Source organism: Theobroma cacao, chromosome 4, assembly GCF_000208745.1.
Source record: "Theobroma cacao cultivar B97-61/B2 chromosome 4, Criollo_cocoa_genome_V2, whole genome shotgun sequence".
Lineage (NCBI taxonomy): Eukaryota > Viridiplantae > Streptophyta > Magnoliopsida > Malvales > Malvaceae > Theobroma > Theobroma cacao.
Window position 1 is genome coordinate 15,785,477 of NC_030853.1, and position 25,757 is coordinate 15,811,233.

General features: G+C 34.2%; 2 protein-coding genes and 1 long non-coding RNA gene across 3 annotated transcripts; 2 read left to right on the top strand and 1 right to left on the bottom strand.

The window, feature by feature from the left end:
* Window positions 275-1,783, bottom strand: LOC108661729. The gene is made up of 3 exons (XR_001927506.1): window positions 1,553-1,783; window positions 1,420-1,452; window positions 275-432 (listed from the first exon to the last, which is right to left on the bottom strand). It is a non-coding gene; the product is annotated as an uncharacterized LOC108661729 (long non-coding RNA).
* LOC18601548 (KH domain-containing protein HEN4) lies at window positions 7,948-12,386 on the top strand. The gene is made up of 8 exons (XM_018119874.1): window positions 7,948-8,071; window positions 8,922-9,518; window positions 9,988-10,416; window positions 10,518-10,775; window positions 10,877-11,140; window positions 11,380-11,447; window positions 11,734-11,795; window positions 11,984-12,386. Exons 2-7 carry the CDS (start codon window positions 8,943-8,945, stop codon window positions 11,780-11,782), a joined length of 1,644 nt encoding a protein of 547 aa, XP_017975363.1. The 5' UTR covers window positions 7,948-8,071; window positions 8,922-8,942; the 3' UTR covers window positions 11,783-11,795; window positions 11,984-12,386.
* Window positions 20,032-20,603, top strand: LOC18601549. Its single transcript, XM_007032528.2, has one exon. The coding sequence runs from the start codon at window positions 20,206-20,208 to the stop codon at window positions 20,365-20,367; it is 162 nt and encodes a 53-aa protein (XP_007032590.1). The 5' UTR covers window positions 20,032-20,205; the 3' UTR covers window positions 20,368-20,603.

Here is a 25,757-nt window from a genome sequence, read left to right on the forward strand (position 1 = left end):
CACTTTCATAGCCCAATCTTGGGCCATGACCAGCGCATGGACCCAATAGGCATAGCCCATCGGGCCCAAGCAAGCCTTTTTATGAAAATTTATTCATTAAACCATCTGTCCTTCATTTACCTCTAAAGTTCTTAATTCATAGTTATAAAAAATAGTTTATTCCCAAGAATAGATCATGGCAACTAAACATATACCATTCTTAAAATAATATTACCATTTGCGAACCTATGGCGATATTACTATTCAAGCCAAACATACAGTGTTTACAACAAATCTCATGAATTACATTTAAATAGCCATATACACATACAAAAGACCTTGACTATTAGCGGAGTGACTCTGGCGTGGATACTATCATGGGGTATTTTGGTAAACCTACCGTAAGATGAACAGAAGGAAACGCCTCTACCTAAGATCCAGCTACCTTCGAACCTAAAAATTAAAACATGAAATTGAAAAGGATGAGTATAAACCCAATGAGTGAACATAGAAAGGGAACAAGCAAACAATACAAAGAGTTTTTCGAAAACATTATGAACTCGTTTAAAAAACAATGCAATTTTGTATGTTATGAACAAAACTCGATGCTGTGCTGTTTTTCAACTCATTTTAAACATTTAGGAAGTTCAACTTTCAACATTCAATGCAATCACATAATATTTTCTCTAATATTTCTATGGTATATGTAAACATGTATACAACCGTCGGTCATCAGCTCATGTGCACTCCCACACCGTACATAGTTGGAATCATCACCCACTAGTCATCAGCTCATGTGCACTCCCACACTGCACATAGCTAGAATCGCCCATTATCACTGGCATGTGCACTCCCACACCACACATGCGAGGTTACAATTATCATTCAACATTACATTTCAATGCATGGCACATGTAACAACATGTAACAAGAATCTTTGCATAACAAAACATCACATGCCACAAATAAATTGGCAATTCAACATAATATTTCAAATACGTAATTCATCACATTATACGTATCGCATAACATAGGAACACATGAGTTAATCGCATTGCACAATTTCACAACGTAAAGACATTTCATCAAAGGCTTGTTCCCAAGCATATTTTAAAACAAAGACAAATAAAGTTTTCAAATGATTCATTCAAACATGTGCATTTATCCCAAAACATTTTTAAATGCAAGTTCACTCACCTTAACAATGCTACCTAACGAAACTAGAGCCCACAAGATCTTAATCCAGGTAGTCCCAAAATACCATCAAAACCTATATTTACCAATAAACTAGAACAACCTCAATTGAGTCATAATCTGAATCTAATAATTCTAATAAATATATACTGTACAATCCACACTCTAACCTAACACTTAACGTAGAATTTTAGTCTAATTCATAAACCCCTTAAACTAATTATGCAAGCTTGAAGTTTTCTTTACCTTGGTGCTTAAAGGCATGAAGATCAGCAAAACCTAACCATTTCAAGGAAAGAAAATTTGAAGAAAATTAGAAAATAAAGTCTAAAAATTAAAACCCCATAAATCCTAAAATTCAAGAGTTGAAAATATATACCTATTGGCTTTAAAATGAAGATCTGCAGCCGAAAATTCAAGTATTGATGCAAGTGGAGTAGAAATAGAAAAGGAAGAAAAAGAAGAAAAGAAAGAGAGATTTTTCTTTCTCTTTCCTAAGGTTTAGATGTGCTGAAAAATGGGGTTAGAAGTTGTGGTTTTGGTGCCCAAGAAGTTAGGGGAAGGAAGAAGAAAATAAAAGAAAGAAAAAGAAAACAAGGAAAAGAAAATGAAAAAGGTTGATTTTTTTTTGTGAAGGATGAAAATGGTGTTGGGAGGAGAAGAAGATAGAAGAAGATGCCTTGGACATGATGGCTGACCATGGGATAAGGATGAAGGGTCAAAGCTTCCTCTTTGACCAAATTAATAGTAAAATTACCATTTTACCCTCCAAGGTTTTCACCCTTTTTAATTTAAGTCCTCTCACAATCTTTTAATTCCAATTTCTTCTTATTTTTCTTCCTTAACACTTGTACTAATAAAATATTAAGTTTATAATTTAACGCAGTGTCACCATAATATTTAAATATTTACTTACCCGCACTAGCTTTATTTAATAAAGACACACGGGCTCCATTAACATCAATTTTTCTCCGAAATTTCCTCGTTCTTCTTATTCCCTACTTAAATTGACCATATACTCCTTCTTCATGAAAAATTTTGACATTGAATAAAATATTAATATTTTAATATTATTTTATTAATAAAATATTATTTTATTCTAAAATTTTTCACGTGTCACGTTAGCACCCAAAATGTCTTATTATACCCCGACTCTCTTCCGAATCACTTTTTATCTTGCTAATTCATCTTTAATAAAAATATTATTATTAAATTGTTATTTCTTCGTGTGCGAAATATTTTTTCTCCAAACTATTCATTTCTCCTTTCATCACTTTTAAACATTCTAATTAACCTCAATTGACATCCGATAAGCTTTATTAGCCACCATATCAAAGTACGAGATATTACAAACACCTCCAGCAGTAGTCTTATCAATGCTGCTTTGATAAGCACCATTAGAGTTAACCGCAACCCAACTTGTTGTCAACTAAGGCCAACTAGTGAGCACTTCCTCTCTTCTCTTTGGCTCGTTGCTAGTAGAGATAGGACTGATAAAAGCATTGAAAGCTATAGCAGTCAATCCCTTGATTATCGTAAGCAGGGGCGGAGCTAGCTAATTTTTGTTGGGGAGGCCAAAGACGAAAAAGAATAAATGCTAAAAATTTTTAAAACTAATATGTTAAACTTAATCAATGATCAAAAGATTTATAATAGAAAATAATTTTATATAACATGTATATAAAGAAACCAAGCAAAAAAAGACTTATAATAGTTATTTAAGAAAGTTGTGCTTGATGATGTTTCCTATATTCAAATTCATCAATTATTGACTATATACTGAAAAGACTAGTAATGTCTTTCTCAATATAAACAACTAAATTATCTACAAGAAACTCATCATCTATTTTATTATGGAGTCTTGTTTTCACAATTTTCATTGCTGAAAAGGCTTTCTCTATAGTTGCTGTAGAAACCGAAAGAGGCAAAATAAGGCGAATTATCTATCAATCAAGTAGTAATTTTTTTACTTTTCTTTTTCTGCTAATCTCTGGCACAATTTAGAAAGTATCTTAATATCTTCAAAACTTTGATGATGAAGTATATCGAGCTCGTAATGCCTCAATTGTAACCTCAAAATAAGTCTTTCTTATTCTGTGAAATCTTGAGAATAAAAACTCTCTGCTAACTTGCAGATATTATCAATATTGTATGATTTGTAATTGTTATTAGGATCCAAAGCAGTGCTTAAAGTTAAAAGTTTCACAGCTTGCTCACTGAATTTCAAATTCAATTATTGTAACTGGGAATCTATCATCACTAAGAATATATCAACTCGATAATGATGCTCCATAGTTACATCTAGTTGATGAGATCGACCTCTACCCAAGATATATCATGCACCCATGTCAGGAATTTCTATCTCATGTTTTTGACAAAATTTTTTCACATTTTCAAGTAAATTAGACCACCCTTCATCTCTCAACTTCTGAAGAAATGATTTTGTAGTAAAAACAAGATGAATTGCATTTAAAATATCTTGAGAGCGTAATTGTAATGTTTGGCAAAGAACATTAGTGATTGCCATAATCTCATATATCAAGTGCAATATGAAAATAAATTCAAATGATGCTAATATTTTACTAGCAGCAGAAGCATCACCTCTTTGTGAATAATTGGCCCTTTCGTCAATAATATTTTCCACAACAGTGCAAGTTGCATCAAACATTCTCATCAAGCTACAAATAGAATGAAAGTGTGAGCTCTATCGAGTATCTCCAGCTCTTTGTAGAGTTCCCACTTGATTTGCTCCTCTACTTGTTTCAATTTCATCACTAGCCATCATGTTTGCAATGTTAATTGCTTGAGCAGCTTGTAATTGGTCATTTCTTTTGGAAGAAGCACTAACAATATTTATAATAGAAGTCAACTGTGTAAAAAATTCATGAATATGGACTACTTCTCTAGATGCTACAACTAATGCTAATTGTAATCTATGAGCATAACAATGCACATAATATGTGTATGGACAATCGTTAAGTACCAAAGCTTGTAAACCATTCCATCACCACACATGTTACTAGCACCATCATATCTTTGCCCTCGAATACTTTCAACAAGAAAGACTTATTTTGAGGTTACAATTGAGGCATTACGAGCTCGATATACTTCATCATCAAAGTTTTGAAGATATTAAGACACTTTCTGAATTGTGCAAGAGATTAACAGAAATAGAAAAGTCAAAAAATTACCACTTGATTGATAGATTAATTCACGTTATTTTGACTATTTCGGTTTCTACAGCAACTACAGAGAGAGCCTTTTCAGCAATGAAAATTGTGAAAACAAGACTCCGGAACAAAATAGATGATGAGTTTCTTGCAAATAATTTAGTTGTTTATATTGAGAAAGACATTGCTAGTTTTCTTAGTACAAAGTCAATAATTGATGAATTTGAATATAGGAAACATCGTCGAGCACAACTTTCTTAAATAACTATTATAAGTCTTTTTTTTCTTGGTTTTTTTGTTTATATGTTATATAAAATTATTTTCTATTATGAATCTTTTGATCGTTGGTTAAGTTCAACTTATTAGTTTTAAAAATTTTTAGCTTTTATTCTTTTTATCTTTGGCCCCCCAACAAAAATTGGCTAGCTCTACCTCTGTTTGCAAATGTCGAGCCATCAAATCAAATGAATTTTTCTATTGCTGGTATCTCCCCCTTAAAGGAAATTTTGACAGAGCTTTTCAATTCTACTATAGCATTCTAGAGGGATAGCTATAACTTGCATGGTATAGTAAGGTATCGTGGTAAGTACAGACTTAATCAATGTAAGTCTACTTGTAAAAGGTAGAGAGGATGCCATCCATGAGCTCAATTTGCTCCTCACCTTGTCCTCTAAATACCAAAAAGTGGAAGCTCTTTTCTGTTTGTGTAGCGGGGGGACACCAAGGTATTTCCCCATCTCATCAGTATGGTTGAAGCCCGAACAGGCTTGTAGGGAATGAATGCATTCCATCGAGACATTTTTAGAGCAAAAAAGTAAGACTTCTGCACACCAACATGTTCCTTTGAACAAGTACAAAAATCATCTAAAACTCTTTTAATGACCTCCATTTGAGAAGTTGAAGCCCCTACGAATAATAAGAGATCATCTACAAAGAATGATTGGGTTAATGATAGACACTCTCTACCCAATTTTATCGGCTTCCATAAACCTTGTGAGACTGCTAATGCCATGGGCAAGTCTTTCCATACATAATTCAAATAGGTAAGGTAATAGGAGGTCTCCTTGTCGAACCCTTCTAGAAGGAGCAAAACTTTCTGTTGGTGAACCATTCCATAAGATTTGCGTGCTAAAACATCTCCAGCTACAAAGTAGAACATCAATAATCTTAGTTGGAATTCTGGCTTCCACTAAAGTATCATGAACGAACTCCCATCTGAGTTCGTCATGGGCTTTCTCAAGGTCAATTTTTATCATCATCCATCCAACTTGACCTTTCTTTTTCCTGCAAGAATGAATAACTTCTTGGGCCACAATTATGTTATCTATGATCACCTTTCTTGGTATGAGGCTTGCTTGAGTATTTACTATCAACACACTCATAAATGGTTTTAGCCTATTAGTAATCACCTTTATTAAGACTTTAAAAAAAAACTAGAAGTAAACTAATAAGACTACACTGAGAAATATATTCTGGTGAAGGTATTTTTGGAATTATCACAATCAAATATTTACATAAATCATTACCAATTTCTCCACCTTCAAAAACATTCTACACATATTGCACCCCACTGTGTCCAACAGTACTCTATTGAGATTGGAAAAATAGATCGTGTAGTCCATCTAATTCTGGCGCCTTTAATGGTTTCATCTCAAATAAAGTGACTTTGACTTCACTTTCATTAACCAATTTAACTAACATCTCATGATCTTCCGTTGCAAGTAAAGGAAATTTACCTCTTATCGGATACACAGAGAAGAATTCATCTTCTTTAGAATACAAATGGTGGAAGAAATTAATAGCTAGGGACTTAATAGAATTTCCATCATCACACCATTGATTCTCATCATTCCGAAGCCTTACGATTTTGATTTGGTCTATCTATGTATGGCTCTAAGATGAAAGTATTTAGTGTTCCGATCCTCCAACTTAAGCTAATTCGCCTTAGATTTTTGCATTCAAAATGCTTTTTCTTGTTGGAGAACTGTTTCATATTCTTTCCTTAGGGTAACCTTGAGTTCACAAAGATGTCTAGAAGGCTTGGATTCTAGTGCTTTTTCAATACCACCCAACCTTGCCATCAATCTTCATTTTCTATAGAAAATATCACCAAATACCTCTTTTTTCCAATCTCTTGCCTTGTTAGAGAAATCTGATATGGTACATTGGATGTTAGTTGAGGTATCCCAAGACTACTTAACAAAATCTCCAAATTCCTTGTGTGCAAGCCATGTTGCTTGAAATTGAAAATTAGATTTTCATTGTGTTATTCTGTCATTACCAAAGGAAATAAAAAAGGTTTGTAGTCCGACTTGACTCTCGGCAAGTGATGGACAGTAGCTTCTTGAAAATTTAGTCCCTATCCAGAGTTACATACAGCTCAGTTAATTCTTTTTGCCACCAATCCTTTCTTCCAAGTGAATTTGGGACCTTTAAACCCAAGGCCAAGTAACCCAAAGTCATTAATAAATTTTTGGAACTAATGGCAAGGACGGCTACCTCTTTGAGAACCCCCCACTTTCTCATGTGAAAAAAATGAAAGAGTTAAAATCACCTACTAACATCCATTGTCTATTTACCCGTCTTGTGTGAAGAGTTAGCTCCTCCCACAGATCACGACGAAGATTATGCTTGGAATGACCATAGATTGCAGAAAAATACCAATTAGAGCCTGCTTGCTGTTCAACTAATAAATGTATACATTATGGATGATTCCCGACCATAGAAATTTAAACCCACTCTTTCCACAAAATCCAAATTCCTTTAGAAAAACCCGAAGCCTCCACTCCATGGGATCCGTCGAAATTCAAGGAGCTAATCACCTTATCTTCTACCATACCACTTATTTGTGGCTCTATTAAAACAAGCACTGAAAAGTTATAATGCATGTAAAAATCGTTAATCACTTTGACTACACCTTCATCACCTGCACCTTGACGATTCCAAATACAAGAAGTTTGAAATTCATAAATATTATAAAGTATACAATCACGAAGTATTCAAGATTCCTCTTTACTTTCATCAAGAGCCATTGTGGCCAATCTATACAAGTTAGAGATTGAATCCTTTATTGACTTCCATCTCCTCTCCATGTAAAATAGGTCTAGGCACTAATCTTTCCTCCATCATTGATTGAGATAAAACCGTCAATTTAAGATTAATCGTAGCACTCTTAGCTCTCGCCTTTTTCTTCAGAGATACCTTTTGTAGCTACATGGTGCTCCGGCTGCTGGGTGGTCTTTCCTCCTTATTGTGCAATAAGATCCCACCACTCTTCTCCAATCATATAGTCACCCGTGTCCTATCTTGAACTAAGGGGCTCAACCAAGTAAAACTGTGGAATTTGAGTAGAGACTTGATTTATATAAAAGTAAACATATTTGTCAGGTTACGAATATGATCTTAATTAATATCCAAAAAAGAATAACCATGTGATCACGTTCCTGAACCTGAGACACTTGTAATTGTAATTTAAGATAATGTGAGGACATGCATATGTAATTTTCAAAACTATTAGGAACCATCGTAAATAAATAAATAAATAAATAAATAAAACCTAGTTAAAATTAAACACGTAAGAAAGAAGAAAAAGGAGAAGACAGTGCGGTCAAAGCCCTAGAAATCAGACTAGAGCCAAACGAAATAAAATCTTTTTACCCCAATTTCTCTCGCTATCTTACTTCAAAACTTTCATCTTCTTCTCTCTCAAAATCAATCTCGTTTCCCAGGTAAAACCCCATTTCCCTTTATTTACACGTTTGCCCCCTCTGGTTTCTCTTCTCTTCTCTAATTCCCCTGAGACTCTTTTTTGATCAGATCTACGTTTTCTGTTTTTTATAAATTTTTTAGAAAGTTTATTTTGGTGAAATTATGGGTCTTTTTTGGATGTGATTAGAGAAATTATAGTTGTTCTTTTAATTTTATTTAATTTTTTGTCAATTATTAATAGCTTATTTACAAATTTTACATATTTGCTGTTTAAATATGTGGGTTTGATTGGAAATTTCATTTTTTTTCTGCTATTGAATTTTTCAGGTATTGGTTCTCTCAATATCTGCTATTTTAATTTTGGGGGGTTGATTTCAAGTGGAATTTTCAGTTTGTTCTGGACAATAAATTTGTGGGTCAAAGTTGTTGAGATGCGATTAGTATTTTATCGTTGAATTTGTGTAGTTGAAATCCTGAGCTATGGAGTATTAAGGATTTTATAAATGTGTTTTTTTCAATGGTGTTACTGATAGTTTTTGCTATATCGCCTTTCACGTTCTTAAAGATGCTAAAAGTAAGATCTTATTTGATTAAAAATGAACAAGTAATTAGAATGTAGTGTGTATTCAAACATAACCTTTTCCTTATAGAAGTAATTTTGTACATTTGCTATTCACTAAAATGATAGTAAATCAAATGGAGCTTTGGTGTTACTAAATTATGCTATGATGATTGAAAATATGCCACTATTTTATTGATTTGGTCTGTGGATTAGTTTTATGCTGGTGCTTTACATTTTGAGTGGCTTGCCCGTAGAGATTGGTTAAGTTAGTAGGTGTTTGAAATGTTTTATAATTGACTTGGAAACAGGTTTTAGTTTTGCTGATAATAATGGCGGGTCAGAGGAATAGCTATGGAAAGCGGGCTCATTCTCAGTCTGATTATTCTGAGAATGGATCAAATAAGAGGAGAAATCCAGGTGATGACAGGGAACAATTTGTTATTGACTCAGAAGATACCGTATATCGGTACTTGTGCCCTGTAAGAAAAATAGGAAGCATTATTGGAAGGGGAGGGGAAATTGTTAAGCAATTAAGAGCAGAAACTAAATCAAAGATTAGGATTGGTGAGACAGTTCCTGGTTCTGAGGAGCGTGTGGTTACTATCTACAGCTCTAGGGATGAGACAAATGCCCTCGAAGATGGTAACAATTTTGTTTCTCCTGCTCAAGACGCTCTATTCAGGGTGCATGACAAAGTTGTAGCAGAAGATTTGCACGGTGATGAAGATTCTGAAGGTCACCAAGTCACTGCTCGGCTTCTTGTACCTTCTGATCAGATTGGATGTGTTATAGGAAAGGGTGGACAGATAGTTCAGAACATACGTAGTGAAACTGGTGCTCAGATTCGCATTCTTAAGGATGAGCACTTACCTTCTTGTGCCTTGAGCACAGATGAACTTGTACAGGTAATTTGACTAAATTTGGTAGTTGTGGTATTATTTTTGGATTGTGCTAATGCTTTACTCAATCCCTCTAAAACATAGTTTAGTTGATCCATTGATATGGAGGAGATTTGTGCTAAGAAGAGTTTTAATTTATTGAAAGGATTGGCAAGATGTTTTCGTTGTGGTTATAAATCAACAGTTTCATCAAAGATTTTCTTGCTTTTTAGCTCTGGAGTTAACAAATTTCATCACTTAATTTTTCAGCATTGAGTTCTTTAATTTATGAAACCATACTTTTGTCTTTTTCCTCTCTTTTTTGGCATTCATCTAATATTTGCTATGTTTTTGTTCTTTTTTTTTAAATCTTCGTTTTCTTTCATTTGGTACCTGTTGCGTGTAACATTTATATTTCTTCTTTTTTTGTAGTTTTTCTCTTTATGATGTTCTATGACAGTTGGCTTGTTTTTATTTAATTTAATTTTGGCTTTAGATATCTGGGGAAGCTACAGTTGTGAAAAAGGCTCTGCATCAAATTGCTTCTCGCCTCCATGAGAATCCTTCACGATCTCAGCACTTGCTTGCGGCTGCCATGTCAAATGCATACCCTGCTGGTGGTGCACTGCTTGGTCCAGCTGCTGGTGCCCAGATCGTAGGAATAGCTCCATTGGTGGGTCCTTATGGAGGATACAAAGGTGACACTGGAGAATGGCCACGCTCCTTGTACTCGGCTCCAAGGGACGAGATGTCATCAAAAGAATTTTCTCTTCGTTTGGTTTGTCCAACTGCTAATATCGGAGGCGTGATTGGCAAAGGTGGTGCTATAATCAACCAGATCAGGCAGGAATCAGGTGCAGTCATCAAAGTTGATAGCTCAGCTACTGAAGGAGATGATTGCTTAATAACTGTTTCAGCCAAGGAGGTCAGCTTTTAATCTTTGCTATGTTTATATTTCTTGTGGAAATATTTTTGGTCAGCCTTTTCTTAGGTTGTTGATGGTTTTCTGAATCTTGTCTGTTTTAGTTCTTTGAGGATACATATTCACCTACTATTGAAGCTGCTGTGCGGTTGCAACCTAGATGCAGTGAGAAGGTTGAAAGAGACTCTGGAATTATATCATTCACAACCCGCTTACTCGTGCCAACGTCACGCATTGGCTGCCTTATTGGTAAAGGAGGAAGTATTGTAACTGAGATGAGGAGGATTACAAAAGCTAATATTCGTATATTGTCGAAGGAAAGCCTTCCAAAGATTGCATCTGAAGATGATGAGATGGTCCAGGTGAAGTACCGTCAGTGTTTTATGATTTTCCTAATCATTGCTTTCTATTTGTTTGTTCAAAGTTGTTTTAGTTAATAGGAACAGAGATTTTTGGTGATCAGATTGCTGGAGACCTTGATGTTGCAAAGGATGCTCTCGTACAAATAACAACGCGGTTAAGAGCAAATGTTTTTGATAGGGAAGGTGCTGTTTCTGCATTAGTCCCAGTTTTGCCGTATCTTCCTGTGCCAACAGAGGGAACAGACAGTTTGAGTTATGAAAGTAGAGACAGCAAAAGGCATGGACGTGGCCATTCTTACTCTGGTGGTTATGGCTCCAGCGATTTAGGTGCTAGTGACAGCTATGGAAGCTATGGGGGTCCCCAGGTATTTTTGATAACTTTACCGTTATACAGGTACCTTATGCAGATAAAGGGTAAAAATATTAATTTGTTTGACCCTGTTTTGCATTTATTGAGTGAGAAATGTTTTTAGAGCCCTTTGCTCCCTTCTATATCCATTTCTTATTTTAGTTAGTTCTCTTGTAACCACTGTCTCTGTCTCTGTATCTGTCTCTCTCTCTCTCTCTGGTAGTGAACAATGATGATTCTTCATGTTATTTGTAGATTGGTGGTAGTAGCAGTGCTTATGGAGCTTATGGAGGTTATTCTTCAGGACGTGGTGGCCCTTCTGGGTGAGAATTATTTATTTCCTTTGAAAGAACATTTTTATTGTTGTCATTATTGTCATCATTATCATCAATTAAAGGTGAAATTCTTTAGGCTGAGGGAGCGATTGCACTATTATTATATTTAAATATTTGAACTCCATGACATTGGCATGAAGTTTTTTCAAGGGTAAGCTAGACTACATTTTATTCTTTCCTAAGCATGTGTGTGAGGCTTTTAGTCTTGATTAGGTTTAGTATATGCCTACTCTTGTAGGATTCTTCGATATTCATCATTAACTTCTCTTACCAGGTTATCCAGCCATACCCCTGTTTCCCGGCGCAAAAACTATGGGTACTAAAATTTGGTGATTGGTACGTGCAGATAGACTATAGTTTTCCTTTCGGTATTCTTTTGTCTATTCTTATAACTGGCAATGCTCTGATTTGGGGCAATACGCACTAGTGTATGGCAGTTTGCTAACATAGCCTACCAATCTCCCTATATAGGATTCTGATGCTCTTGTTTTCCCTTTGTTGCCTTTCCATTCCCATTAAAACAGCTGAGATTTATGAAGCCTGAAGCCAGCCTACTGCCTACTTTGATGAAGCCTGCCTAAACCGGAAGACCCGATGAACCAGGGTTTGACAAACTCATGGCCCACCCTGATGCTACTACCTAGAGGGACCAAATTTATGTGGAGATCTTATTATTTACTTTGAAATTTGCCATGTCCATGACACCAAAAATACCAAGCTCTATAATATGTGCTCCCAAGAACCTAGCTAGCCGGCATGCCTGTTGCTGCCTTTTTATTGTTGTCTTTTTTGCTTTCCAGTTTGCACTTGTTTAGAGGTTCAAAACCATGTAGCTTCTTCCATCCTTTGGCGGTTGTACTAAGAGTGCTGGGGTTTGTTTATCTAACATTTGTCTTCTGTGTTCTCTTAATCCTCTGGTTGTCTCAATTTATGATTTGGATCTTATCCTCAACTTGGCCGGTTACCCTGAAAAGTAGTGCAGAAGACATAATCTGGAATGCAGGCGTTTTTATTATTAACATCTAAAGCAGCTCAATGGTCTTTGAGTCTTTCTAATGCCCCTTAATCAAGAAGTCCATTGATATATACATAAATTTATTGAGGGCTAGCTTGTTGAGAACATGCTAACTCAGAACATAAAAAGTTATTTTAGTTATTTTCCTCAGCTTAAACTGATTACCTGAGAGAAATGGACACCTAGAAATAGCATTTCCTTTAATCATGTAATATGCATGATGGTATAATGTAGAACTGGTGGTGTCACACGCTAACTTAATGATGCGGAGAATGGATGTAACATGGCATCTACGGTTAGGGTTTGACTCCCCAACAGTGGTTTTCTCTGATAAATATATGCTGCAATTTTTAGGAAAATTGCTAGTTTATAGTATAATGTATAATGCTACCAATGGATTTCTTAATTAAAGGACATTATAAGCATGGGAAAGGACTGTTGGTGTCTTGGCTTCGGTTTTTGGGTTTTGTCGTGCACAAAGACCTCATATGAAAGGTAAGAGCTTATTATTTTGATGGTTGCCTGTAACTTGAGAGAATGAAGGAGCTTATCAAGGTGTTTGAAACACGCTAGTAAGTGATTGCTTAATCTCTTAATAATATGTGTGTATTATTTGTCAATATGGTGGACTGCTTGTAATGTCTTATGAGCAATTGATTTGTTGGCAGGTTCTGAATATCTTTGGTGTAAAAACTGTTGTAGGTTTTTTCTGGGCACATGAGTGCTACTCTGGAGACTTGAAGAATTCGAGCATCTAATATATATATATATATCATTGTTGTGGCAGTAGCATGCACTATGTTTTATTGTGCTTGTATAAAACAATTTGATGAAGTTGTTGAATGTGAAATGTTACTGCTAATTACAATATAAACTTATCTACAGCGTGATTGGCCTGTTAGTAAAATAAACAAAACTTAACTATTCTCCACGTCTTTGCGATGGTAAAAGAGGTAGGAATAGATGAACTCAGGTTGGATTTTGCTCAACTGGTATAAGTCTTTGGGAGGAAAAACAATTTAATGAACTAAGCTGGCTATCACTTTTTGTTTAGTTGATTGTCTTTTGGGAAGATACTCTTTGTACTTTTGATGTAATAAAAATTCGAGGTCCTTGCACCTTGCATGCGTCAAGTTGAAGGAAAGTACATGGATCAGTTATTTATAGGGCACATGGTTTTTGGGGGGTTGTGAGTACAACCCAGCCTGTTAATCGAAAAAATCATGGCAAAAACAACTGATGCATCAGGAAACTGAAATAAACTGGTTTCTGAGTTGGCCATTCTAACTTTTTTACAGTGATGGAGTGATTGAATAACAATGAAAAACTAGTACATAAGACAAGCGCAGCTGAAGGTGTCTAGGGTGGTAACTGTATTTCCTTTAGAGTACTGAAGCATTTAGGCAGGGTAACTCACGGCTAATAATAGCTGTGTTCAACCATAGTTTAGCGATGTACTTAGTCTATGGCCAAACTCGGACTATAATCGTTCATTTCATCACTGCAAAATCTTTTCCCTGCTTCTTTTCTTTTTTCTGTCCAGGGTTTGCCCTACCCAGCACTCATGCCTGCAGTCCAGCATTGGAATTTTGATTTCTGTTTTCCCATATGGAACCAGAGGTTTCAGAGAGTATATCTAAAAACATTGAAGAAAACGCTGCAACCCAGCAAACCGAGAACCGTCTTTTTCTCAACTAATGACTTACACCTGAAAAGCAGACTCACCTTTCAGAAAAAGGAGAATACTTCATCACACCACCAGGACTCCCCAATAAATTATGTTGATTCAATCCTCCTTGTAACAGAAAATAATAAAGTGTTTTTTCTTCTTTTCTGCTATAGTAAATGAGGAATAAACTCTTGGGACAAGAAACTATGAATCAGTGAAGGTTTTAGGGAGTGTTTAGTTAATCGAAACATCTCGTTATGATTTTGCCAATTTATAATTAAATCAATAAGATTATAGGAAGATAAATGTATGTATGTACTCTACTCCCTTGTCCAACAGGAAATTTTAAACTGATGGAACATGTAGGGGACCCCTGATAGGACTATATATATATATGCAAGGATGCCCGCAAGGTGTTCAGATTCTGAAGTTTTGTTGTTAGTCTGCTATATGAAGTAAATTCACTCACCTAACTCATCTTCCTCAGTCAATTAATCGTACAGATTCTGGACAGGCTCTCCATTACTACAAAGCAGGTTAAGAAATGGTATGGTAATATATCACTTCAATGACTGTCGATAACAAAAATGCAGAAGCTAATCAGTCAGACCCTTTGACGATAAGGATAGATCTTTAGGCTTAATATCTCTTGGTTTTAGCACCCATGCAAAGTCACATCTAAGCACCATGAGCCCTCCGAGTTACTCACTTTTTTGTGTTACTCTAATGGACAAGGACACCTAATACTCAGTTCTAGAGCTGCCTTCCTTGTGTAAAAGCTAGCCTCATTATTACTTAAGATCTCCCATGCCATCACCGTAAGCTGAAAGTTTCTTTATAAGCAAAAGAGACTAGCTCTCAATTGCTGCAACTCCCAATTCGTCCATGACCTGCCAAGAGGGTTTTCTTGTCCAATCCGCTTCTTCTCTATCTGTTTCTTCAGACCCTTTTCTTTGAATAATGCTAGTTTCTTTGTTGAAATAAATAGAGAATGTTTTATCCTTTCTCCTTTGGGAAAGTTCCTATCTCTTTATCTCTGAGTTTATGGCATTGTAGGTTCTAAGTGATTGGTTTAGGTTGTTTGGGAGAGAACAGATAATCCTTTCATTCAAAAGTTCTGTTCAATTATTGGAGTTGCAGTATTTTTCATCTAAAGTCTTGCATGTGGAAATGAGGCTATGTGCTGCAGCCAAGGATGACTTGCCGGAAAAGCTATATTTTACATTATATTACCCTGTTCCCTGATATTAACTATATGCTTCTGTATCAATTTTAACTATAAATTAATAAAATTTATAATAAATGTTATAAGAGTTTATCGGCAAGTCGTCTCTGGCTATATCACTGTTTCATTTTCTCATGCTAGATTTATGATGAAAATAGCAGATCACTTCTATTGGTGATGGACTACTCAAGCAATGCAGCATAACCCTAGAAAGGTAAAAGAAAAGGTCTAATATCATCATGCAAATATCATTAAGATCAGTTTCTTTTGTGTAGGCCTTTGGGTGGCTACTTCCTTGCAAGTTTCCTTTTGCTATGCTGCAATCTTTCTCTCTCTCCTTCTCTTTTCTGGTTTCAGTTGGCAAGGAATCTCTCTTGTGGTTAAGTTTGGACCAACTAGTTTTTATAGTTAACTATGCTGCAACCAGCTCACTACTCTTCTAACCTTTCCTTTTTTTTTTTTGTTCAGATAAAATTAAGATCGTATCATTCTCTCTTACAGATTTACTAGAATTTTTCTTGACAGCGTTATGTAGTGGTGAAGCCCATGTCCAAGCCAAGGATTATTCTTCCATGGAACTTAGCCATTTCTTTTGTAAAATTTTGCTCCTCTGCTGAAGGATTACCTACCTTTTGTCAGTGTCTCAGAAACTGATCATCTGAAAAAGCATATGGATATATGGACACCAATTGAATGAGAGTAGTGGGCTACTATAGATGAATCATATATTAACAAGTGCAAAACTAGATTTTCATCTCAGTTTCCAATCTTTGACACCCTTTTTTCTCAGTTTTCACATAGGTGGAGGAACACATCTTTATATATCCAACTGCAGGTAGGGTAGTCCATAGCCATGCTGCCGCTGCCAGTCATCGTACTTCACAGCAAACGTATGGTTTGGCATAGGAAAAAGAGTAAAAGGTTTGGAAAATTGTCTTTGTTTAATGTCGTCTAAGTTAAATCATAGGTATAGCAATGCCCACTCTTTTTACTGCTAGAAATCCTAACTTCACAGCAGTGGGGCAAACCAGCAATTAATTATAATGATTTTTAAGTTGGAACATTTTGCATGTGCACATCAGTGCTGTTAATCATCTGTTTGGTAAGTGTAAATGCACTAATTAATACTAGTACCTTGAAGCATCGAAACATTGTCCTTGATTTTAAGTTAGATCATATGGATGTGTCAATGTCAAGCCGGTTTAAGCACTTAAAAAATTTATTTAACTGTGGACAATCTGAAGTCATACAGCACTGTTTAATTAACTCTGAACATTCTACCTTTCTTTAAATCTTGGAAAGGAAAAGGAAACGGAAATCAGAGGAAAAATAGCTTGATTGTAAAATTTTCCCTTCGCCATGAATTCGTCGAGTAAAAATTATTAATAATAACTTGAATTGTTCCACTTAAGAGCATTTTTTTTTTGCTTCACAGACATACATGAGTCCCCATAGCTTAGTTAATTTGGATAAAGAAAGTCCTTTTGCTTGAGATATTCTTAAATTTTGTTCTTTATTTTTATTGTTAAGCAGATGGTTGTGGGGAGTAGCAAGATTAACTGGTTGACTCTTAGTAAGTTTTTATGTAATTTTATGCCATTTTGTCATGGAGAAGAAATATTTTAGAATGCATCCCAAAGCTAAATTATTTAGTTGATATGATGTTTCTAATTGTTTGAAGCTTTAACCAACCAGTATATTGACCTATTATATATATATATATATATATATATATATATATATATANACTATATATATATATATATATATATATATATATATATATATCAGGTTTTCTGTATTGCAGATTGATTTCATATTTTTCTTAGTCTGTGGCAGCAATATAATTAACAAAACAATTCCCATATTTAAGTTATACACCTTTTGAAGACTTTAATGCTATTGTAACAAATAAAAGTGAGGAAAATGAATTAGAAAGGTGGGAACCGCCCTTGCCTAGCTCTGCCCTCAACTTTATTTGCAAGCTCCCCTTCTTGATCCTAAATTTACTTAAGCAAGCTCATTGATCATCCCTAATTTCCTGAAAAGGCAATGAAACTGCTGTGACAGATCAGCTAATCTTTTGCTGCTTGTGCCAGATATGGACTTGACACTTTTAAGGGTTGTGTCATATTGGTGACAGTCTGCAACCAACATTGACTTTGAGGGATGTTTGGCTTGGTTCCTTCTTTTTGGCCATTTGCTTCGCTTGCTTCCCACTCATTTATCTTAGGAGAATTTCTGTTTAGCTTTGAATGCTTTGATACTAATGCAAATGCACATTACAAAGCAACAAGGGTAGTGTCCCTAGTTATAGATAGCACTCAGGCTGAAAGATTAGGGTAGCCTGGTAGATAGGCTTTTCATCCGCCGTCCCAACGGACGAACACTGATCAAATCTGCATTATTACTAGTAAAACAACATAGCGCCAGTGAGTTTCATATCAAATGAGTTTAAATTTTATAACCATTACTCGTGAGATTCACTACTTTACCCCTTCCAAAAGCTCATTGAAAAGAGATATTAAAAATAATTCTGAATTAAAACAATTAATTGAATATGTAAACTCAAAATTGACATTTTTTTAATTATTTTTTAAATACTCCTACTTCATGTCAAGTTGTCGAATTTTCTTTTCAATGATAACATAATCCAAATATAAAATGATCATTTAAAAGATTTAATGTCAAAAATGAAAATTTTCCATGAAAAATGCATAGGATATTCAATTATTAGTAAAGTGATGTAGTCGTTAAAAGTTTAACTGAATGATTACTTTTTAAAAACACTAAAAAAAATATCTATAAAATGTGAAATTGTTTTTTATTTTATCAAAAAAGTTTTTGTCTTTTGCATTTTTGCCTTTCTTTTCTCTCTCTCTTTTTTTTATCCTTTTTTTCTTTCTTTCTTTCCTTTCTTTTTCATTTTTCTATCATTCGAAATTAACAATATTATTTTAATTGATCTTAAGGAAATCTCCACCCATTTCTTTTTAAAATTTCTTTTTGCTTTTGTTCTTATCATTTGTTTTTTTCCTTTCATTATTATCATTTGAGCTTATAATAATAAAAACTCGAAATTACCCCATCAATCTGATGAAAAATCCGAAAACTTCGCTCACCGGACTTATTGAGAAGGACATCACTGCTGAGAAAACATGTAGACTGAAAATGAAAGAGGAGGAGAAACAAACCCAGCTGTCTGATGACAGAAAGAACAAAATAGACAAAAACTTAAAAGCTTGAAATTACTCCCATTATCTAAACAAAAAATTCAAAAATATCTTTCAAAAACTCAAAAATAACGTGTCAAGCTCTTAAAGAGATCTGTATGTTAAAATCATTGCATATAAGAAGATAAGATTAGTATTATTTTAAGCTATATCATAAGAAAAATCTCTATCTATTTTTATTTATTTTTTGACCGTCGAAATGTCAATCAACTAAAAAATGGGTAGATTTTCGACCTCGTGCCAGCATTGACCAGTAGAAGGAGGCTGGACCTAGATGTTCCCCGCTCTCTCTCCTTTTCTCTACCTCGATCTTGTTGGCATCGCCATCATCACCCATCTTTCATATTCCTCCAACTCCATCTCCTCCCACTAACTCTCTCTCTCTCTCCATTCAACTCTCTCTCTCTCTCCTGCTTTCTTTTACCCTAAAGTTTTAGAGTTGAATGGGCAATAATACCTTTGAGAATAAAATTTCAAAAGTCCACCTTATCCCTTTCTCAAATTTATAAAAGAAGCCTACAAAGAGAAAAATCGAAAAGAGGTTAGATATTGACAGTCAACCTTCTCATGCATATCTTTTGGTTACACACAATTATAAGTAAAAGTTAAACTTCACTTACAAATTTGTGATTTCAACTTTTCTCATATAATATAATGTGATTTTTTTCTTTCGCAATTAGTATCTCGTAAGTATCGTGAGGATATAATTTCTATTATTAAAGATTAAGTTGTTACTTTTATCTTACCTTTATTCAATGAAATGATTAAAATACTCTCCATTCAAATTAACTTATTTATTCACACTTAAAAATATTTTTATAATTTTATTAGGTAAAATTTTATTGTGAAAACAAAAGTTAGAAGAATGGCAATATCCAAAGCAAATCGTTGAAAATGATAAAAGGGACCATTACGAGGACGGGTGGAAGTTTTGTACAAAAGAGGCAGAGATGACGTGCTCTGAGTTTTTGTCCATGAATTTCCTTTTCTCCTTCTTACTAAACACACTTTTGACTAAAACTTCATTAGATTATTGTTTTCGCTAATAATACTTCATCATTAGAATGCCACTAATTATTAACCTATATAATATTCCTTTTTTTAAAAAAAAATGCTATGAGAATTCGTTGAAGCTATTCTCAAAATTTCACTCTTGATTCAGGCTTTTGCTTTTTTCCTACATATGCAATTGGGAAGAGCAAGTATGGTGGGAGAATCGTTGTTAACTTCCTTTGTCTTGGTGGCCCAGGAAATAGTTTTACATCAAGTATGAGTGCCCGAGGTACTGTAATGCAATTTAAGGCAGGATAAAACAGTTGAGCGAAAAACAAATAGTAAGAGTTCGGTAGGTGACCAGATTGTACTTCCAGTAAATACCAAACATGTATCATTCAAATACCAATAAATTGTCTTGGTATTCGAATAAAGACAATAGAAACAAGATCCCAAAAAGGGTTGACTTTGGATATCACTGACTGGCTCCAAGTCATAAACCTCTGGTAGGAAGAGGCCAAAACTCTCAGCTCCTCACATTCTTGATTCTTCATTCTTCAGCCATACAAAATCAGTGCCAATAATCCAGGGAAAGAAGAAGGAAGGAAAAAATGAATCAGAACTTGAGCTCTTTGTTGATTGGATTAGTTGGGGCAGCAATCACCTTATCTGCATATTCACAGACTTTCATCTCCCCAACACAGTGTGTCACTGTTGGCCTCCTTGTTCTCATGTTTGGCTTGCTTGTAAGGGAAGGTCTCATTTCTCTCTAAGTCTGCAGCATCCGTCTCTATATCTTCTCGTGCAAAACTTGGAATGGATTTGAGGGTCGTTGACTTGTTTAATGTTATGTTTTGTTTTGAGAGATTGAGATTTACATATCTGATCTCGTTTTTCTGATATCTTGTATTGTATGAACTGCTCTCTTTAAGTTCACTTTAAGATCCTTGAATAATTCATAGCTGCTTTTCATCTTGCAAATGTGAAACATCGTCAGATTCATCATTCTCTCTCTCTCTCTCCGGTTTTCTACATTTTGGACTTTGTATCAGTTTCTTGGTAAAACAAATCAATAACTTTCACAGAATTTTGTCTTTTTCTGCAAAATTCTAACTATCAATGTGTTTGACTAGAGCATGGATGAACATGCTATGATAATGTATTCACACTAATCAGCTAGCAGAATACATTCAGTATTACAACAAATTAATGCAACTAATTTCAAAAACTTGTTAAAATCATGTCATATCCAAACACAAATTTGCTTCGTGTTATCAAAATTGTCCAAAAAACAATAAAGATAAAATCCACACAAATCAAGCAAACAGAAAAATACAAAAATTTACGTGGTTCGACCTCTTGCCTATGTCTACAGAGTGAAACCATGCTTCTATTATTAAGAAATTAAAGTACAATAAATTGACCTCTATAGTTATCTAAACCAATCTAAGATCCCTTGCATACCTTTTCTCAATAACCTCCCAAGAACACTCACCCAGACCACTCTAACTCCACATAGAACAAAAGACAAAGTTACAAAGTGTTCCCTCTCTAGAGCTCTCAAAGCACTACTTACAATTCTAAAACCTAAAGATCTACTTTTATAATATAAAAGTTCATAGTAGAATGGGATTAGGACTCGATATGGAACAATAAGTTTAAAACCATACAACTATTCAATGTTGTACACAAACAAGAATCCTAATCAAATGAGATTTAGAATTCTAATCAACCTAAAACTCAACAAATCTCTACCTTTGACTTGAATTCAAACTCCTTAAACCTCTTCTAGTAGTCGCACCCAATTGCAACTACCTAACTCCACCTACTTTCCAACACCTTTAATAACTCTCCAAGTACAAGACTTTCCAAACCATTGGCCTTTAAAATTACCATGACTACACATACCGAATCAAGCATGGTCTGACACTTGATTCCACAGAATGGCTAGTGCACCAGTGTAGCCGTCAAGTCAATGGCACTAGTTGACTTTGGAAAGGGACTTTGACGACCCTTTCAATTCACTACTAGCAAGATTTTTCTTCCTTTTACCATTGTCTACACCATGGGAACTTTTCATCACTTCCTCGACAAATGAAATCTCATTTTGGTAGCTACCATCTCTTGTACACTATTCCCATCCCTTTGAGGCCTCACATTCTAGATGATACAAGCCATTATGCAAATTCTCCCTCGTCAAGACAATGTCGCCTTGTGTGACTTTTACCACTCCATCACAAGCAGAATATTCATATCCTTTGGAGTCAACAGGCTTAATGATATTAGATTCTTAGGTATCTATGGGACATAGGCCACACCACCCAAAGAGCGCACAACCCCATCAAACATTTTGATTTTCACCACTCCAAGACCCATAACCTTCACTATTGACTTATTACCCAAAGTCAAATTCCCAACCACCCTTCTTTGAAGTAAATCAACAAAATAATTTTTTTGATAACATATGTGAGTGGTAGAAGAAGAATCTAAATACCAATTAGAAGTTGCATCCATATTTTTTTAGAATGCAAGGACATCAAAATCAGCACTTTCAGCAAAGCACACTCACCTTTGTTCTCGTTATTTTCATCCCCTTTTGTAGGACAATCTCTTTTAATATGTCCATACCCTTTGCACTGAAAGCACTGAACACTGCCACATCTAAACTTGCCACCCTTAGATCCCATGCCAATTGACTTCCTCCTACAAACCTCAATTACAAATGCCAAGCCACTTGAATCTCTATCCCCTCCTCTTCATTACTTTTCTTTTGGGCTTCACGAGACATTAACATTGCTTGTGCTTGTTCTAACGTTATTGTATCCATCCCACATATCAAAGATTCCATAAATACCTCATAGGAGTCTGGGAGCTAAGCTAGGAACAATAGTGCCTTTTCCTCTTCCTCCACCATCACGGCAACCTTATTCAACTGATCAATGATCTTGTATAATTCATTCATATGCTTCATGAGGTCTCCATTATCCTTCATCTTTAAGTGATACAACTTTCGCCTAAGCTGCAACTTGTTGAAAAAACTTTTCACCAAGTAAATCTTCTCTAACTTTGCCCACAACCTTGGAGTAGAATCCTCATCAATAATATGGTTAAACACATTATCTCCAATGCAAAGTCGAATAATACTCACACACTTTTTCTCCAACTCTACCCATTCAACATCTTTCATGTCATCTAGTTGCCCTTCCTCTCTTCCTAGCAAAGGATGCATCAAACCTTACTGCACAAGGAGATCTTTCATTTTTCTCTACCATTGCTTGAAACTAGTCTTCCCATCAAACTTCTCAATTAAAAAATTCATACAACTTGTAACTTTCGATGTCCTTGTAAAATCATGAATTTACCGATCCTGAAGTTCTGATACTAGTTTGTTATGAAAATTGCCCAAGAAACAATAAAGATAAAACTTCGAGAAATTAAGCAAACGAAAAAACACTAGAATTTACGTGGTTCGGCCTCTTGCCTACATCCACAGAGTGAAACTATTTTTCTATTATTGAGAAATTAAAGTACAATAAATTGACCTCTATAGTTCCCTAAACCAATCCAAGATCCCTTGCATACCCTTTCTCAATAACCTCTTAAGAACACTCACCCAAACCACTCTAGGTCCACCTAGAGTAAAAGACATAGTTACAAAGTGTCCCCTCTCTATAGCTTTTAAAGCACTACTTACAATTCTAAATCCTAGAGATCCACTTTTATAATATAAAAGTCCAAAGTAGAATGGGATTATGACTCGATATGGAACAAAAAGTTTAAAACTATACAACTACTCAACGTTGTACACAACAAAATCTTAATCAAATAAGATTTAGAATTGTAGTCAACTTAAACTTCAACACTTTGGTTGATAGGCTCAGCATACAAAAATTGTTGCACAAGTAAAAAGTTTTGTAAATGGAAAGACTTATGATGAATCCCTATATCTTGGAAAAGAGATTATTAATATTGTCTCAAACTGCAGAGAAGGCTACTCATTTTTTGTTTTAAAAGGTGAGAAGGCTACTTATTTTCGTAAACACAATAATATAATAAGAAAATTGCTTTTGATTAGGTGTTTGAACTCTTTAATTTTATATGTATAATTAATTTATACTCAATTTAGAATTTAGTATAATTAAAACTTTGAATATTGAAGTCTACCTAATTTTTATTTATGATTTGATAATGAAAGCAATACTAGCCAAATTAACTATTCAAATTCAATATATTAGGATATCTCTCAGTCCTTCTTAATCTACAACTCTCCGATGAACGAAATTCCTTTCTTCTTTTTTTTTATTGAAAAGCAATGAACAAAATTCTTAATGTCTTCTGAATAGCAAAGAGGGCTTAACCTTACCTTTATATAGTATATCTCTATTCCTATCCATCATAAGATTTAGGAAATTTTCTACTTAAACCTACACTAATTGCATATAGTTGTTTTCAGGTGATATATAAAAAATTTTTAGGTAAAACTATCAAACACAGGATAAAGTTCAAATTAATGTCTAAACTTACATATTGATATGTCTTTTTTTTTAATTTTGAAGAAAAAGGGATTCAAATCCTATTCTTGAGCAGGATTTATCTATCGATACATATGTTTATTATTTTCTAAATTAAAAAAAGAAAAAATTTGAATATTATTCTTTTTAAGGCAATACATGCATTGTTTTCACTTTTTAAGTCAAATTCTCGCCTGCATATCAATTTATATGTGTACTTTAAATAATAAACAGTTTATCATAAAAAATGGTAGTAATTTGTTTAAGAAAAATACTACTCATATTATTATTACTAGAATTTGTGCACGCCCACTATATGAGAGAGAGAAGAAATTGAGAAAACAGTTTTATTCATGTAAAAGGGTAATTTCATTTTATGTGCATGTGAAACAAAAAAAAAGTTAATTTATTTAAATATTTATAACACATATAAATTAATATAGAAAGAGAAAAATTATGATCCAATTACGTGCTGTCATGTGAACTTCATGATGTTATAACCATGTAATTAATTATAAAATAATTAATTTATTGGTTGGATTATTTCAAAGACACATAATTGAACCAACTCACTTATGTGTCATATATTTATCCCTTGAGATAATTTGAAGATAATGTTTAAATTGGACCAATCAAAATTTAATTATTGGTTATCCAATTTATTTTTAAATAAATCAGGGTAATTTAGAGATAATATTTATATTTTTGACCAATCAAAATTTAATTATTGGTCATTCAATTTATCTCTAAATAATATCAAGATAATTTAGAGATAATATTCATATTTTTGACCAATCAAAATTTAAGTATTGGTCATTTAATTTATCTTTAATAATTATATTAATATAGAGATAGAAATCAAATTAGATTATTTAATTTATCTCTAAATAAATTAAGATAATTTAGAGATAATACTTAACTTCGGCCAATCAAAATTCAAGGATTCAAAGTCCGGCCAATCAAAAGGCTTTCAATGAGTCATCATAATTTATCTTTAAATAAATTAAAATAATTTAGAGATAATTCAAATAGACTACATTTTCATCAAAGACTCCCACCTAGCATTATAAATAGGGGCTCTTCCAAGCCATTTTCATTCATTCAAAGGCATTCGAAGATTCAGAAGCATTCAAAGATTGGGAGGCATTCGAAGATTGGGAGCATTCGAAGATTGGGAGCATTACAGAGATCGTGAAGAGTAGAAGATTTTTGAAGTGAAGATCGAGCAACAACGAAGTTCATGATCAAGATCAAGCGACAACAAAGTTCGTGATCAAGATCAAGCAGCAGCGAAGTTTGTCAACGAAGTTCGTGATCAAGATCAAGCAACAGCAAAGTTCATGATCAAGATATCAAGTGTTCGTGATCAAGATCAAGTCATCAAGACCTATGAAGTGAAGATATCAAGTGTTCGTGATCAAGATTAAGTCGTTATGTCATGACCCGAAACTCCCATCGAGCCCTTGACAACCGCCGCGAAGCCTCGACAGACATTCTTCCCCGAAATGCCTTTTGAGACCTCGCAAGGCTTTTGTACCAGTTTTTCCATTCCTCTCTCTTTCTTCTTTTTTTTTTGAATAATAAAATAAAATAAAAATATTAATTAAAATAATCTATTTTAATGTAAAACAATATATATATATATATTTTTG

Bases quoted from the DNA above. Each gene is read 5' to 3' on its own strand.
- LOC18601549 (XM_007032528.2), top strand. From the start codon at position 20,206: ATGAATCAGAACTTGAGCTCTTTGTTGATTGGATTAGTTGGGGCAGCA.
- LOC18601548 (XM_018119874.1), top strand. From the start codon at position 8,943: ATGGCGGGTCAGAGGAATAGCTATGGAAAGCGGGCTCATTCTCAGTCT. The intron at 10,417-10,517 runs GTCAGCTTTTAA...TGTCTGTTTTAG, and splicing joins TAACTGTTTCAGCCAAGGAG to TTCTTTGAGGATACATATTC. The intron at 11,141-11,379 runs GTATTTTTGATA...TGTTATTTGTAG, and splicing joins GAAGCTATGGGGGTCCCCAG to ATTGGTGGTAGTAGCAGTGC.